The sequence below is a fragment of the Natator depressus genome, chromosome 2, assembly GCF_965152275.1.
Source record: "Natator depressus isolate rNatDep1 chromosome 2, rNatDep2.hap1, whole genome shotgun sequence".
In the NCBI taxonomy this organism is placed as follows: domain Eukaryota; kingdom Metazoa; phylum Chordata; order Testudines; family Cheloniidae; genus Natator; species Natator depressus.
The window spans coordinates 57,036,714-57,052,733 of NC_134235.1; the positions used below are offsets into that span (position 1 = coordinate 57,036,714).

At 41.5% G+C, this 16,020-nt stretch overlaps 1 protein-coding gene across 10 annotated transcripts in view; it reads left to right on the forward strand.

Annotated features, from left to right (window-relative positions):
• EYA1 (EYA transcriptional coactivator and phosphatase 1) overlaps positions 1-16,020 on the forward strand; it is a 225,684-nt gene that overhangs the window by 113,681 nt on the left and 95,983 nt on the right. For 6 of the 10 annotated variants that reach the window (XM_074944239.1, XM_074944242.1, XM_074944241.1 and 3 more), the window contains 2 exons: positions 595-722; positions 2,756-2,818. In XM_074944239.1, coding sequence (XP_074800340.1) covers positions 599-722; positions 2,756-2,818 — 187 coding nt within the window. In that variant the 5' untranslated portion in view covers positions 595-598. The remainder of the gene's footprint in view (positions 1-594; positions 723-2,755; positions 2,819-16,020) is intronic. The other 4 variants (XM_074944244.1, XM_074944245.1, XM_074944246.1 and 1 more) reach the window with 1 other exon arrangement.

Sequence of the window (16,020 nt, forward strand, 5' to 3'; positions counted from 1 at the left end):
CACACTTTATGTAATCCACAGAGCAAACAAGGGAGCAGACATAATAGTGTTTTAATGCTGCATTTGTTTCAACGGAAACAGAGGAACAATTAAGTAGTTTGCCAGAGTAAACACATACATCAAGAATATCTCATTCCCTGTCACTAGACTATAGGTTTCAACAATTGCTTCAAGTGTTTTATTTGGTTTGGAGGCCCATTAAATTCCAATTGGGTGGTAAATTTTGAGAAAGCACAGTGTTATCTTATTGCTAAGGGAATGGTTTTTTTTATACATTGATGAAACTGCCCATTACACATAATTTAAAAAGTGTAAGGTGATAGGAATCTCCTAGATATAGTTTCCTGTATTTACATTTTATTCTGTTAAGGGTTACAGTATTAGAGATGACTGTTTCTTATGAGTTGAATATATGGAGTGACAACGCAAGAGTTAACACTTTTATGATGAGAAAAAAAGATCGTGATATGGAAAACTATTGATTATTTACAAAGTATTTTATAATCGAGTCGAAATAATGGATTAGATGTATGGACAAATCCTCCATAATTAAAGTTGAACGTATCAGTAAAATTGTCTGCTTCTTGATTTTAGGTCTATGGAAATGCAGGATCTAGCCAGCCCGCATAGCCGACTGAGTGGTAGTAGTGAATCCCCCAATGGTCCAAAACTTGATAACTCTCATATAAATAATAATTCCATGACACCCAATGGCACAGAAGGTGAGCTACCATTTTCTCTGAATATGCTTCGTATGTTGTTCTTTTTCAAGAGATTGTTCCATCAATCTTTAAGTCAGTAAATTATATATATATAAAATTGTACTATTGTAGGTGTTCTATCTTTGTGTAATATGATGTATAAAGGCTATGGTCAATGTTTGTCAGTAATTAATATTATTGGCTTTCAGCAATAGCTCTCAAGCCATGTTTATATTCCCTTTACATATTTTCAATGCATTTGAGTGGTATTATGTTGCTTAAAATAGTTGAAATCCATCAACAAAATAATTTGCATTTTAGTGTTGAGAAGAACAGGAAATATCTACAGTTAGTTGCTATAAAAGGTATATTATAAGCAGGCATTGCCATTTCTCTATTTTAATTTTGGATTTGCATTTTGTGTAAGTTACTAAGTTTATGAAAGCTTTGCCATGTAGGCTAATACAAAGCTGTCCTTAAAAATTATGTGTTGATATTTCCTAAAGATAATTTGATAGGCTGTATTCAGCTTCCGCTCTTATGATGGATTGTCCAAAATTCAAATAGTTATAATAATTCAGTGGAGGTAAAATATGATACATATTTTTCATGTTTTGATGAGAAGAGGAGAAATAGCAGAAACAAAATGCAAATGACTTATCAACTGGCTATATTTGTTCTCAGTATAATACGAAGAGTACCTCAACACATCTCCCCTACAAATAATGCCTCTGTAAAAATGTAGTCCTTTCAGGTAATTGTGGAAAGCAGTCTTTACTACAACCCTGCAGCAAAAGAAAATAAAAGATCATGAGTTTCTAATGTATTCACAAATCTGAAACTTAGAATCACATTTTTTTATAAAACAGATTTTTATAGTGTACATTTGAGTATTACATGTAGTAAAGACGTACTGTGTGTTAAAAGCCAACATATAAATAATGAGCCAAACTGTTTTAGATACAGTATGCATTGCGTTCTTCCAGGAAAGACATCTGTCAATCAGATAAATGTTGTCCCCCCTGAGCTCCGTAGACATCTCTGTTATCCACTCTAATTGGAGTCGACTGTTGTTTGGGATGGCTTATCAAAAGCTGACGGTTAATTGTGCTGGAGTTGTGTATAATTTACTTTATGCTATTGCTACAAAATAAGTTTTGTAAGATTAAACTTTAAGCCATTTTTAATTCTAATAGCCTATAGTATTAACCTCTGGGGTTCTTTTTGTTTGTTTTTGTTTTTAAATAAAGACTTACGTATGATTGTGGTTTTCCCATTATTTTAATTAAAGTAGAAAAAATTAAATATTCCATGCCCACAAAAGACTCTTCTGTCATTTATATGTTATCAGATATACTTTCGGGACAGGATAAATGTCCCATTTTCAAAAGTTACTTGGGCACCTGAGAGCCTAAATTCCATTGACTTTTAGTGGGTCTTAGGTTCCTAAGTGACTTCTGAAAGTGGAACTTAGGCACTTTTGAAAATTTCACCCACAGCTTAATTTCATTAAACCAACACATAGCTATTACTAGTGTGAGTTCAAAGCCCTGATGATCACTAAGTGCTTTATTATAAATGTTCCCAGTTTTTGGCCCTTCTGTTCAATCTGGAGGCACTTCAGCAACACAGAAGTTGAGCGTGTTTCCTTGAACCACAAGACCCTTCCCTTGACCTGGCCACAGAACTCCTTATTGACCTAAATCGGAGGTGTGCGCACACACGGAGCAAAGGGAACCAAGGGCCCTAAATGTTTTGTTTGTAAGGAATGAGTTATATGTATAGTTTCCACTTGTGCCCCAACTTCAGCCAAATACCATTCAACAAATACATTTGCAAATAATGTCTGTATTTCAGTGAGTGCCATGTTGAGTTTTATTGAGAAATGTAAAACTAAACCACTGTAATTTGTTTTTAACATAGTTCATTTCTGACTTCAGAATGTGTAAGTTCATTTAGGTTAAATTCTACCAAGAAAAATGTAGCCTTTCAAAGAAACTTTACAAGGTGAGATGAAGCCCAACAGTTTTCTTTTGTTTGTAATTTCCCTTCAGGTGACATGACTCTGCTCAACACTGCAGACTGGTTGCTAAGTACTAGTACACAGACCACTGCAGGTTTGTGTAGCCATGGTGAACACAGAAAAAATGTTAGCATGCATTTTAAGATGATGTAAAAAAAAATTTCTGAAAAGTATCTCATGCCCACTGTTTCCAGTCTAAGTTTAAGTTCATAAAAGCTGCAGTAGTAATTTGTATAATTGTGGTTACCCTCAGTGACAAATAATTAATTTTAAGTCTGTGAAAGAAATATCAGATAATTCATTCTAGAATCAGATATGCACTTAGGGTCAAATTCTGTTCTCAAATACAGGAATAATTCCAACTGAATTTAGTGGGAGTAGCATAAGAGTCCAAGGGCAGAATTTTCCCCTGAATCTGCCAGTGTATATTTCTTGATCTGGGGAAAACTTTTTTTTTTTTAACTGTTGATCAAGCTTTAGAAAAACAAGATTAATGTAGCTTTTGTTTGTTTTTAAATTAAGCATAAACTAAAATTATATTTTCTTGCACACTCTGCTGAAGTAGGACCTGGTTTAAAATGAAATTACAGATTCTAGGGATGTACATTGTATATGGCTGCCAAATATTTCCCTTAAAATGCTACAGTATGACAAATGTGTGGTTTGCTTGTTTGTTGCATGTGGACTGGAAATGTGTTGCTGAACATTCACGTGTTAAATGTAATATGCGAAACTGACTGTTCAAGATGACTGTGGGCCTCATTCTCATTTAAACAAAGGACCCCTTTACATCACTCTGCTGCTTTAAAGGGGCCTTAATGTAAATGAGAATCATGGCCTCAGGTGTGTACATTTTTGCATGTTACAAGTTTGTTATAAAGATATGTTAAGTTTTCATTTCACTGTGGGTGTGAGTTGGGCAGAATTCCATACCCCAGAGTGCAAAATGTGTTCTGTAAATTAGGGGGAAAAAATCTGTCCCAAAGTGAAATGGCCCTGTTTCAAACAAATGTTTTTTAATTCCTCTCAGACACGTTTTCAGACATGCCTCTTTTTGATGTTGTACTACAAGAGGATGTGGTTGCTAGATAGATGACTGTTATTAGCTCATATTTTTAGCTTCACACTTAGTAGTAAGCTTTCAAAGCACTGAATGGGGATTTAGTTGTGTGATTGAATCATACAGTTTAATCCTTGCATACTGCTTTGATAATACACCCTTTAGCTTGCTTAATGACACTTGGTATGGCACCCACCTTTGTTGCAATGCAAAATGTGCCCTGGTAGAAAGGTGCGCTGCACAATCATAGACAATTATGAACATCTTGTAACCATGGTTGCCAGTGCAGAAATTCCACTTTAGTAGCCATTTACCTGTTCTGAATAGGTTGGGTAAATTTTTCTACCCATCCAAAATAATTTCAAAGGAATTTTGATAAGTCTGACTTATTCTTGCTTCAGATGCCAATTTCTCTATGAGAGCTCTTAAATTATGGCAGTTTCCATAAATCAAAGCAATATTCATTTAAATTCATGTCAGATCATGAGACCGTCATTACGGCCTGTGTTGGTGTGTGGTGAAGAGGAAATAAAATTTGTTCATCATTTTAGGAAAAGCCAGCAATAATACAGTAATTTCTTACTGGTTCATTTGGTTTCTTCTATCCTAATATGCCAGCCCAGAGTGTAAATCCTCCTACCAGCAGATGGAGAGGGAACAGGGAAAAGGAGAGATCTTGTCATATACTTCTTTTATAAAAGGGGCTGGCTGTCTGGCTGATCCTGCTTAGTTGGAGACTTCCCAAGCAATAAATTTGAAAGTAACACTAAAAGGTTTGTTTGAAAATGTTTAGGAAAAAGTAATCTCAGATACCAAAACAGGAGAGGATATCTGTAATATTTGTACTTTACCCCATTACTGTAGTATCTGAGCGCCTCACAATCTCTTAATGTAGTGATCTTTACCACACCCTTGTGAGGTGGGGAAGTACTATTATCACCATTTAACTGAGGTACGGAGTGACTAAATGATTTTACCAAGGTCACACAGGAAGTCTGTGGCAGATCAGGGAATTTAATCTGGGTCCACTGCTGTTACTGCTCTAGCCCCTTCGCTATTTTTCCTCTCACAGAAGGGCTGCCGTGTCAGGACTGACACAAAGGGACTGGGAAATTTCAAATTAGCAGGTAAGAGATTACCATTCTTCAACTTTACTTTTTGCCAGCCAGCCAGTGGCAGTTTCAGCAAGTGTCCAGCTTCTGAATGTAGGGGGTGGGTACAGAGAAAAGGCTTAGTTTAGCAAGCTGTCCTGCACAGAAGCCACCTTCTGAAGGAGCTTCCAAAAGTGGCTGCTACGTTAGATTGCTAATTCTACCAAGGGATAATCACTTCTAAACTAAGAATTAGAAATGATTCTCAGGGAATTAACCTAGGCAGAAACTGGAACCTCTGCCCACTTAAAGTGTCTTTATGCAGTATTAAACCCACCAAAAATAAACAGGGGATCTGTTTTTTCTAATTTACAGCATTCTCTTCATGTTGAGAGTCCTAGAGGTGCTTCTGTCTCATTTTGAGGGGCCAGATAGGAGAGAAGAGAGATTTCTAGTCCCAAATAGATGGGGGAAAACAGATAACAAAAAATTAGGTTGAGATTTTCAAAGATTTCTAGTGGCACATTTAATTTCAAAGGCAATTGGAGGTCAAAATCCCTTTAGGTGACTTTGAAAATCTCAGCCTTAATCTGTAAAGTATCTGACTTGAAGGAGAACCAGGATGAGATGCCTCCACAAAGGCAATAAAAGCTCCCCACTGTCCTGGCCAGGCAGATGACCATTAGGTAGTGTTAAGGCTGTTGAATCTGAATCCTCCTTCACGGATTCAAAAGAAAGCACTGGGGCTGTTTGTCATGATCTTTAAAATACCATAGGGTGCAAGATGCTAGATATTAGACTGGTCGTATATTTAAAATAATTAAAAAAAAAAACCTTATCCCTTTTGGATGGCAATTTGCAGAGGAGAGCTGTACCTTGTATTTCAAGATCCCATAGCTACTTCCTGGGCACTATGGAAGTTGACTTTCTTGCTTTAACCAGCTCATACTGAGGGAAGGCAAGATTGTTAACTATGGTGCATGTTCTCCAGACTGTGTAACACACATACAAGCAAAAGTCTGTATTAAAAAGGATTACATTTAAATGCATGTTTCATCACACGAAAGTATTACATTTTCTTTACAAATATTCTCTAACTTAAAAACAAAAACACTTAGTCTGGAAATAAATAGTTAAGAAATCTAGACGCTTCCCACTCTCATAATTCTTCGTTATTCACTTGTTACTCCACCTGACTTACACTGTCCAATCAGCCTTTAGTTTACCTCTTTGTTTTGTTCTGTAATAGAAATATATGTTTGGATGCATACTGTTGATATTATATATTATTTATTAAATGTGTAGCTCTGTAAGGTGTCAGTGTGATGTGTTGGTGGAGTAGAGGAATATTTTAATCTACAGAAATGGAATAATTGATTTGTTTTGTATTATGAAATATGCTGAGCATATGGTGGGGCAGGTTTCTATTAGCATACAATATGTTGAGCTTGTGGGTTTGTGTTTTTAATAATATAGCATCTAGAGCAGCTTTTTTGCAGTGGCTAATGTTGTAGTCTAATTTTATAATATTTAGGAAATGGATCCCTTTAATAGGAAGTAGGATTTTTTAAATTTTAGTAATTTGGTATGTTAACCATTATACATAATCTTCTATATTATAGGGAGCAAAATTAAGGTTTAGTGGATGATGATAGTCAGAGGGATGAATGGTCAGTGATGAAGAATTCTTTGGCAGTGGGGGAATGTCTGGTTCCATTCTTTGTTCATTTCCAGCTTCTACCACTTGCGTATTTTGAAGTTTCTAGATCTCATGATTGTGAAAAAAAGCTTGTAAAGGTTAAACAAGTCTAACTGATTCAAAGACATCTGCCTGTGCAAATATAGTGCTTCTGTGGGAATTCTGCACCACTGCACATGTGCAGAATTTATGTCCCCCGCAGATTTCTTTGCTTCCCTGCAGAAAAACAACTTTCTGATGGGGAAGCAAAGGGAAGCCACAGGAGTGGTCATGTGACCCTCCCCAGCAGTATGTTTCAGGTGCCCAGGGCAGCCAGCAGAGAGGTAAATCACTGTGGGGCAGGGGATGAGACTGAAAAGATCTAGCTCTCTACCCTGTGCCACGCTCAGCTGCTAGTTCTGGCTGGGCCGGGGAGAACAGGACTTCCTCTTCCCCGCACGGCATCTGGGGCTGGGTCAGACCCACCCTGAGATTACTCCCCCAGCTGCAGAAGCTCTGCAAACCCTCTCCACCAACCCTGCTTCCTTCACCCATTGCTCCTCAGCTGCATGGGAAGGGATCCCTGTACAGGGAGCTGCTCCCCCATTCACTCAACCCCCGTGCATCCAGACCCCCTCATACCCAGACTTTCCCACTGATCCTGCCCCCGATGAGCCCCACTCCCCCAGGACCACCCCGACGAGCCACCCAGATCCCCATCCCACCAAGCCCCAATCAGCTGCTCCTGGATTCCCACCCCACTGAGATCCCCTCCCCCAGCATCTGGACCCCCCCACTGAACCCTCCACACCCAGACCACCCTGACGAGCTCGATCCCCTCCACATCCAGATCCCCCCTGCTGAGCCCCAACCACCTTCACCTGGACCCCCCTGCAGAGTCCCATTACCGTTGCACCCAAAAACCCCAGTAAGCCCCTGTGCATCCAGATCCCTCCCACACCCGGATCCCCCGCTGAACCACCCACACCCAGATTGCCCCACACAGAACCCTCTCAACCCACATGTGGATCCCCCCACTCTAAGCCCCTCCACACTTGGATCCTGCCTTTCTGAGCCTGCCTGCCCCCACCTGGTGCACCTGCCAAGGAGGGGGGGTGCTTTTAGGGCAGGCCTAGTCCTTGCGCTGTGTCAGGGTTGGGAACAGCCTCACCGTTGAGTCTGTGTCCCGGGGTGGGAGGAGCTGCACAGTGATCTCCCATCTCTGTGCAGCCAGTGGCCTATGCTCCCCAGTGCCATGCTGGAGCCTCCACATTTATTTGACAAATAAAATTTGCAGAATTTTAAAATATAGTGTGCAGATTTTTAATGTTTTTGGCAGAGAATGCCCTCAGGAGTAATATAGCTTAAAACAATAGCTCTGAGAAGGGGAACTACCCATGCATCTTAATGGGGTGTGAATTCCAAGACCCACTGCCCTTGGGGCTCCACCCCAACAGAGGACTTTGTGTGTGACAGGAGAAGAAAATTATAGTGGGCCCAGTCCAGCTACCCAGGCAAATACACCCTGACTGCGGGGGTGTGCACTGGGCCCCCCCTCCAGCTACCACATATGGGAGGAATAAGGCAGATGCCTGCAACTGCCCCTGCTTCTCTTGGAGGGAAGGTAGAGCTGCCCCTGCCATAACCACTCCAAGGAGGCCTCCTGTCACGGTGTTCGTAAGGCTCTGGGCAGGCTTAATCTGGCCTTCCCTCCCCAGCTGTCTGCCTCCTTCCATGCCCCTCCTCTTTTCCTGCTTCCATCACCTGCCAGTCTCCAATCCCATCCATACTCTTGTTCTTCTACCTCCCCAAGAGCTCGCCCTCCATTCTGAGGCCAGGTAGCACTGCTCTGTGTCACTCCTCCATATGACCCCAGACCCTTACCTCCCAATCCAACTCTGCGCCTCCTTTTAGCCTGCCTGGCCTCCTGTCCCAGTATATTTCCCGGCTCTCCAGCCCCCCCCGCCACACACACACACACACTTGTGGCTCAGCCCAGCAGCTCTTATAGCAAAGTTTAATCAGGAACAGGATAGTTTAGACATGGTTTTTAAATATAAACATATTTAATATTATATTTTAAACAATTCTCTGTATATATGTGAAAACAGGATCTTTGTAATTCCTCCAAACCCTCCTTCAAACATAAAAAGGCACTTCATTTAAACATAGGCCAAGAGCATAACAAAGTTGGAGTTTCTAGGCCAAGCCATTTCAGTGAAAGATGATGATCAAAAAAAAAAGTTATGGAAAATTTAAAGTGGATGAAAGTGGCATTTCTGAAATACTCTAACTTCAATAAAACTCCTGTTTCTAAACTTCCCAGTAAATCTCTCGCCTGTAGCATGTGACATTTCAGGGAGATTAGAGGTTTTTAAGGGAATTTTAGTGGAGAGTAGGGATATTTAAAATCAGACTTACAATGGGAAGTGGCTTCAACCATAAGTATGGAGCAGCTACCACCATTCCATAGTGAAAGATGGAGATCTGTTAAGCACATGAAACAGCATGGAAATCAACTTCCTTCTGTGTGGGGCTGCTCAAGGTCCAGGAAACAGACATTGGTAATCAGGATGATCCTTAATATATTGGGCTCTAGGTTAGAAGTTCCTGCTTTAGCAGCAGAAGAGGGTGATGTAGAGAGAGATTTAGCGGCTTCAGCAAGTAATGCCTCCTAGGATGGTTTGGAGCTATCAAGAAGACACAGTTTGGATGCTGCAGTTTTCTGAAAAGCTTTGCTTATCATGGGGAGAGAGAAAAGATGTATGCCTCAAAGAGTAAGGGAGTATCTGATTCCAATCCCAATGAGTCCTGGAAACTAGAAGAAACTATATGTACCTTCTTGTTTGATTAGGAGGCACTGGTTGCATACTCACTGCCTAGAACTTCAGATTCTGCTTGAAGGTCAAACCTCTCTGACTTCTAGCTGGCTGATTCTCTGCCATTGGCTGATGGTCATGTGACATCAGGTGCCAATTGCATTAACATCTAAGCACTATTTACAGAAGTTAAAGAACACAGACAGTTTAGTCACAGACTAACAAGGGTAACACACAAGCCATTGTCCGTGCTCAGGAAGATCTCCACACCAGATTACCTATGGTGGGTTTAGTTAGAAAAAAATTAAGTGGGATCTCCATCCCAAAAATCATCTCCGTTCTACTGTCTGAATGAAGGAGAGATTAGCATAGAAGCATCCCAACAGATAGCGCTAATTTTCTAACCACCAGCAAGGTGAATATTTCAGCTCTGGAGCAATGATAAATGGGTCAGTCTGGGTCAGATTAAGGTGGCCAGTAGTAGAAAAGCCAAAGTTGCATGTTCAAATGTTAGCAGAAACTTCTTGATGGTGGAATTGATTAGTTGTGGAAGTCCCATTGCTTGGGTTTTGAAAACTAGACCAGAAAAATCCCAAGTAACATTCCTGCATTGGTGGAGAGATGCACTAGGTGAGGGTCAACTTAATTCTAGTAACCGCTGTGCCTAAAGCAGGATAGGCGCCTTGTTGATGTGCTGAGCTCAAAAGACAGTTTTGGCTGTCAGGCAAGCATTAGGGGTTCAAGTTCAATAAAGCTGGCACATGGTGACTTTTGCTGAACAACGGGTTCCTTGGATCAACCCAACACTTAAAAATTATTCCTGGGGGAGTTCTGCAGGACTGCACGCCCGCAGAAAAAGTCCCACCTCCCCCCGCCCGCCCCTGAATTCCTGTGCTTCCCTCAGAAAACGCCAGGGAAGCGAAGGGAAGCTGCAGGGTGGAGTGGGGGGAAGAAGGGGGACCACCATGGATGCAGTTCTTTGGAGGGGATTGCCCTCCCAAACAGAGATGAGGCGGGAGGGGGCACACGGGTTACGTGCCACTGCCCCTCCCCCCCCATTTCTGCAGGTGCAGAGCTAACTAGTTGAAGGCAGCTGCGGCTGCTCCACTGACTCTGGAGCTGAATGCTGCCTCCTGGGTCTTAATGCCAGTTGTGCTCCCCTTCCGTGTTTTCTGTGCGACAGGGAGTGGGGCTGGGAATGAGAGGAGGAGGATGGGGGAAGAGGCAGTGGGGGAAGGAAAGGGGTGGAATAGGGCAAGGGAAGGGGAATGTGGGAGTGAGGGGGGGGATGGGACATGGGGCAGTGGAGGAGGGGGAATGAGATGGGAAAGAAAAGGGGATAGGAGAATCGTGGGGGGGAAGCAAGTGCCCAGCATGTGGCTTCCCCCTCAGCAGCAGCTGGGGCTTCCCTGTTAAGCAGGCCCATCAACCCTCACAAGCTCCACTCCCCTACGCCTGGACCCCCCCCCCCCAACGAGCCCCCTACAACCAGACCCCCACCTCACTGAGCCCCAGCCAGCTGCACCTGGACCCCCACCCCATCAAGCCCACTCCCCCAGCAACCGGACCCCTCCCCACCGAGCCCCATCTCCCCACAACCAACCCCCCCCGCCCTCCGTTGAGCCCCAACCACCTTCACCTGGATCTCCTGCAGTGTCCCATTGCCCCTGCACCTGGACCCCCACAATGAGCCCCTGTGCATCCAGATCTCCCACTGAGCCGACTGCACTCAGATTGCCCCACATAGAAACCTCTCACCCTACACCTGGATCCCTCCATACTTGGATCCTGCTGGGCCAAGCCTGCCCACCCACCCTGGTGCATCTGGCGCAGAGGGGCAGGGTAAGCCCAGCCCTTGCACTGTGTTAGGGTTGGGTGCAGCCTCGCTGCCAAGGTGATCTCCCACCCTAATGCAGCCAGTGGCCTGTGCTTCCCACTGCCATGCTGGAGCCACATTTATTTATTGACAAAATTTGCAGAATTTTGCAGAATTTTAAAATATGCACATAATTTTTTGGGGGTGCAGAATTCCCCCAGGAGAAAGGAATATAGTGATTCATGGCTGCCACATCTTAACTTCAAATGGAAATCTGTGTATCTCCACAGATATTTTGTTAAGAAAGAGGTGGGGTTTTGTAACAATATCTACTGTTGCGTCTTTGACTTTTGCTTTTTAGTCAAAAAACTTAATGTGGTGTTTCTATAGTTGTGCTTTTCAAATGATCATTAAGAACATAAGAACGGCTATGCTGGATCAGACTAATGGTCCATCTAGTCCAGTATCCTGTCTTCCAACTGTAGCCAGTGACACGTGCTTCAGAGGGAATGAGCAGAACAGGGCAATTATCGAGTGCTCCATGCTCTGTTGTCCCATCCCAGCTTCTGGCAGTCAGAGGCTTAGGGACACCTGGAGCATGGGGTCATGTCCCTGACCATATTGGTTAATAGTGAGAAGTTACAGTAGTGTCCAAAGTTGTGATCAACATTTCAGCCTTAATTAATATGTATCAGGTTTAAAACAAACCAAAGGAAGTACTTCTTCACACAACGAACAGTCACCCTGTGGAACTCGTCATGGAATGTTGTAAAGGCCAAAGTAATAAGTGTTCAAAAAAGAATTAGATAAGTTCACAGAGGATAGGTTCATGAATACAACTGTTGGTGTTATTGTAACTTATCACTGCCTACATGCTTTTATTTAAAATATTGCTTTTGGACATATGGTACAGTGACTATGCCATAACTTTTTAATATTAAAGAATTTTTTGTACTAGATGGCTGCGTGCTTGGGGGTATGTCTGTTATAATGTATTATATACAGTCAAGAAGAAGAGAAGACGAATGCAGCCAACTGTTGTCTCTGTGGGAAAATAATAATTTTGCTGCAGTCAGACCTAGGTGGAGGTGGTGGTATTTTTATTTATTTATTTATTAGTGCCTTATATATGATTACGTGTGACTTCCTAACACGAACATGATTTTCTATGCTGAAACTATAGCTGCTGTAGGACACCTGAGAAGACAGCAAGGTCCCTGATCCTGCATATACCTACACACATGCTTAACTTTACTCACTGTGAGTGGTCCCAAGCCGGTAAAGTTATGTATGTATATAGGTGTATGCAGGACCCAGGGTCAGTAAGTTTTCACTTCAGTGAACACTAAGCCTCAGGTAATGATGGTACAAATGTAGCATCTGTTGCAACTATTTCCTTGATCCTTTTAATAATTCTTTTTTAAAAAGAAAATTTTTTGCCCCCTCCTTTTTAAGCATCAGAAAAAATATTGGGGGCTGATTCTCATTTTCACTAAAGCTACTTTACATTTGCACCCGATCTATTCTTTACACTGCCAGAGCAGTGTTAAAATGCCAGTGTAAATGAGAATCAGCCTCTTGGGCCCAGATTTTTAAAGGTATTTAGGCATTGGTGTGCTCGGCATTGCAATCCCTAGTAGATTGAGAAGCCTACATGTCATTTTCAAAAGTGACTTAGGCCTAGGTTATACTTAAAATTGAGGTTGTCATAGCTACATTGCTCAGGGATGTGAAAAATCCATACCCCTGAGTGATGGAGCTATGCTGATCTAAGCCCCAGTATAGGCACAGGTGGATCTGTGGAAGAACTGCTTCTGTCGACCCAGTTACCATCGCTCAGGGAGCTGGTGTTCCTACACCCATCCGTGTAGGCTGCGGGATTATGCTGATTAAGCTACGGCACAGTAGCTATGCTGGCATAGTTCCTGCAGCGTAGACATGGCCTTATGCACTTGGGAGCCAAAGTCCCACTGTCAGTATAAAAAAGAAGTAATGGATTTCAAGGATGAATTTTCACTATTTTGTTTTGCGAGGAAACTAAAAGAGAACACCTATCTTTCTTGACATGGGCCAAAATTAATGCCATTTGGGAATCTGTCTATTTACACAAATGTTAATGGGAAACAAGTTTTGGAATCTAGTTCAGATGATAATTCGGAAATAAAACCGCATCAGATTAGAGACTACCAGGCAGGCAGAATGTTGAATTACCATAAGTGACCAAGTTCTCCGAATTTTCAAATGAACGTTAGACTTGAATTGGATGTTGGACTGAACAAATGTTGTCGTTTGATTAGTGGTAGATATATGAAATGATATTTCAGAAAAATGCTCCATCACTGAAAGCCTGTATCTCTACTAGCATAGCATTTAACTGCTGATATCGTGTGGCATATTGGGAATCTGATGATTTATATGTGAAAATTGTCTACATATGTATAATGTTAATGTATACATTTTAATACCTACAGACGTCTATTACCAGAGCCAAATAATATATAGCAAAGAAGGAAATTAAGAAATATAAGCAAAGAAGAAAAGATATTTTCAGATGAAATTTGGAATGAGATTGAGAGTTGATGAGGTAGAGAGAGAGGTTATTCCAGATAGTAGAAACTGCAGAATAGAAGGCTCTTTTAATATGTATATTGCAAGTATAATTTTAAAAGTAGGTACAGGTAGACGGTTATGCTAACTTTACTACAGAAATTGGCACTGGAATGTCAAAGAAATCCAAAGGAAAATATAAAATAAACATATTTTCTTAGTTTTTGCTGGTGCTTTAGAAGATTCTTTAACTTCTAGGCTTATTAATTCTAATATTTTCATTAAATTTCATCATTAGAAGAGTCACGTCCTTAAGGCACCTGGAACTTCCTAAGAGAGGAAAGCTTATTTTGCTGAAGTTGTTCAGAAGTTTGATTTTTAGTTCTAGGTATAATGTAGCAATGCTTCCTGGCATATTTCCTTGAGATCAAATAAAGAAGATAAAATTGGACCCCGGTCGTGCAATTGGATTTGTCTGAGTCGATGCTTGTGCCTGCATAGAGCCCCAATGATTTTAATGGTGCTCTGTGTGCCACATGGATGCAGATAGCTGTCTGCCAGGATCGATTTCATGATTGAAGTCTTAGGGTGTAGCTGTTGTATGTTTTTATGAGTGTAGGGTATGTGTATTTTAGGATTCACTCAAAGTGAACATTATAGGTAAGGTGGGGATATAGGTTCCATTCTTTTCAAATGAAAAAAGTAGCATTAATTCAGTACCAAAGGTGAGAAATCATGCACTTATAAGTGAGAAGTTCCAGAAATTAAGGTTTGTGCTACTGCAGTAATTCATATATATCTGAGCCTACCTCTCATTTTGAATACATCTCATAGATATTTTCTGCCCTTGTTTAAATGTTAAGTAACTGAGAGACAAGATGGATGAGGTAATATCTTTTACTGGACCAACTTCTGTTGGTGAGAGAGACAAGCTTTCGTGCCACACAGAGCTTTTCTTCAGATCTGGAAAAGGTACTCCGAGCATCACAACTAAGGCCATGTCTACACTCCAAAATTATGTCAACCTAACTTATATTGGCATACAGCCACTGAAGTTATTAAATCGCTTGTGTGTGCACGGTTGGCTCCTTGTGTTGGCGATGCATGTCCTCACTTGTATCAATTGTATTGTCAGTATGGGGCATTGTGGGATAGCTCCAGAAAGCCAGTAACATTCAATGTAAGCAACACAGTGTCTGCTCTAACACTGTGTCAACCTAATTACGTCTACCGTTACTCTACGCCACTTGTGGTGATGGTGTTCCTAAATTGGCACAGAGAGGCACTTATGTCGGTTGGAGCCAAATTTAAGTGAAGACCTTCCACTGCTAGGTCGACCCAAGGCATCTTATGTTAACCTATCCATGTCGTATAAACTGTGCCTAGTACAAGGTGGAGCAGAAACCCCCTCTTTTTGTCCTATGACTGCAGAAGTGTTAACAGACCCTTGAATGGACCCTTGCAGTATGCACTAACTACTTATGCTAAACAATCTATTCCACTTTGCATTTAGCTATGACTCTCAGGGCTTGTCTACACTATGCAGCTTTTAGCGACAAGGCTGTGTCAACATCCTTGTCGCTAGAAGTCAGCATGCGTGAATGCTCTCTGTCGGTATTTTGTCGCACTTTTGCCGTCAAAATACTTCCAGTCCCGTGAGCGGCATTAGCTTTGTTGGCAGTAGAGTGCTCCTGCCGACAAAGCCACGGTCACACTGCCACTTGCATCGGCAAAACTTTTGTCTTTCTCAAGGGGGCTTTTTTAAGTACCTGTGAAAGACAAAAGTTTTGTCGACAACGTCACAGTGTAGACAAGCCCTCAAAGTACCTTTCCCAGACCTGAAGAAGAGCTCTGTGTGGCTCAAAAGCTTGTCTCTTTTACCAGCAGAAGTTGGTCCAATAAAAGATATTACCTCACCCATCTTGTCTTTCTAATATCCTAGGACCGACAGCTAAAACTACTTTGCAATTAACTAACAGTAATACAATCACCATTAAGTGTACAAGATGTGCGACATGTTCAAGTTCATATTGCAGTAGGAATCTTATCTTCTGGAACCTCTGACTTCAGCATGCTTGAATTTGCAATCTTAATGTTGCATTAATGCTAATTTTTATATTTTTTTTTTATCAAGATTTAGCCTGAAAGCAGCTTCCCAAATCTATAGTTAAAAATAGGCTTTCAAAAAGTGCTTATTACCTGGCAGTTTCTATTGTGTGATATTTGTGCATTTGCGAATTGTGTGACGGGTGAGACAGATAATGCTTGTCGGTTGTGTTTTATAG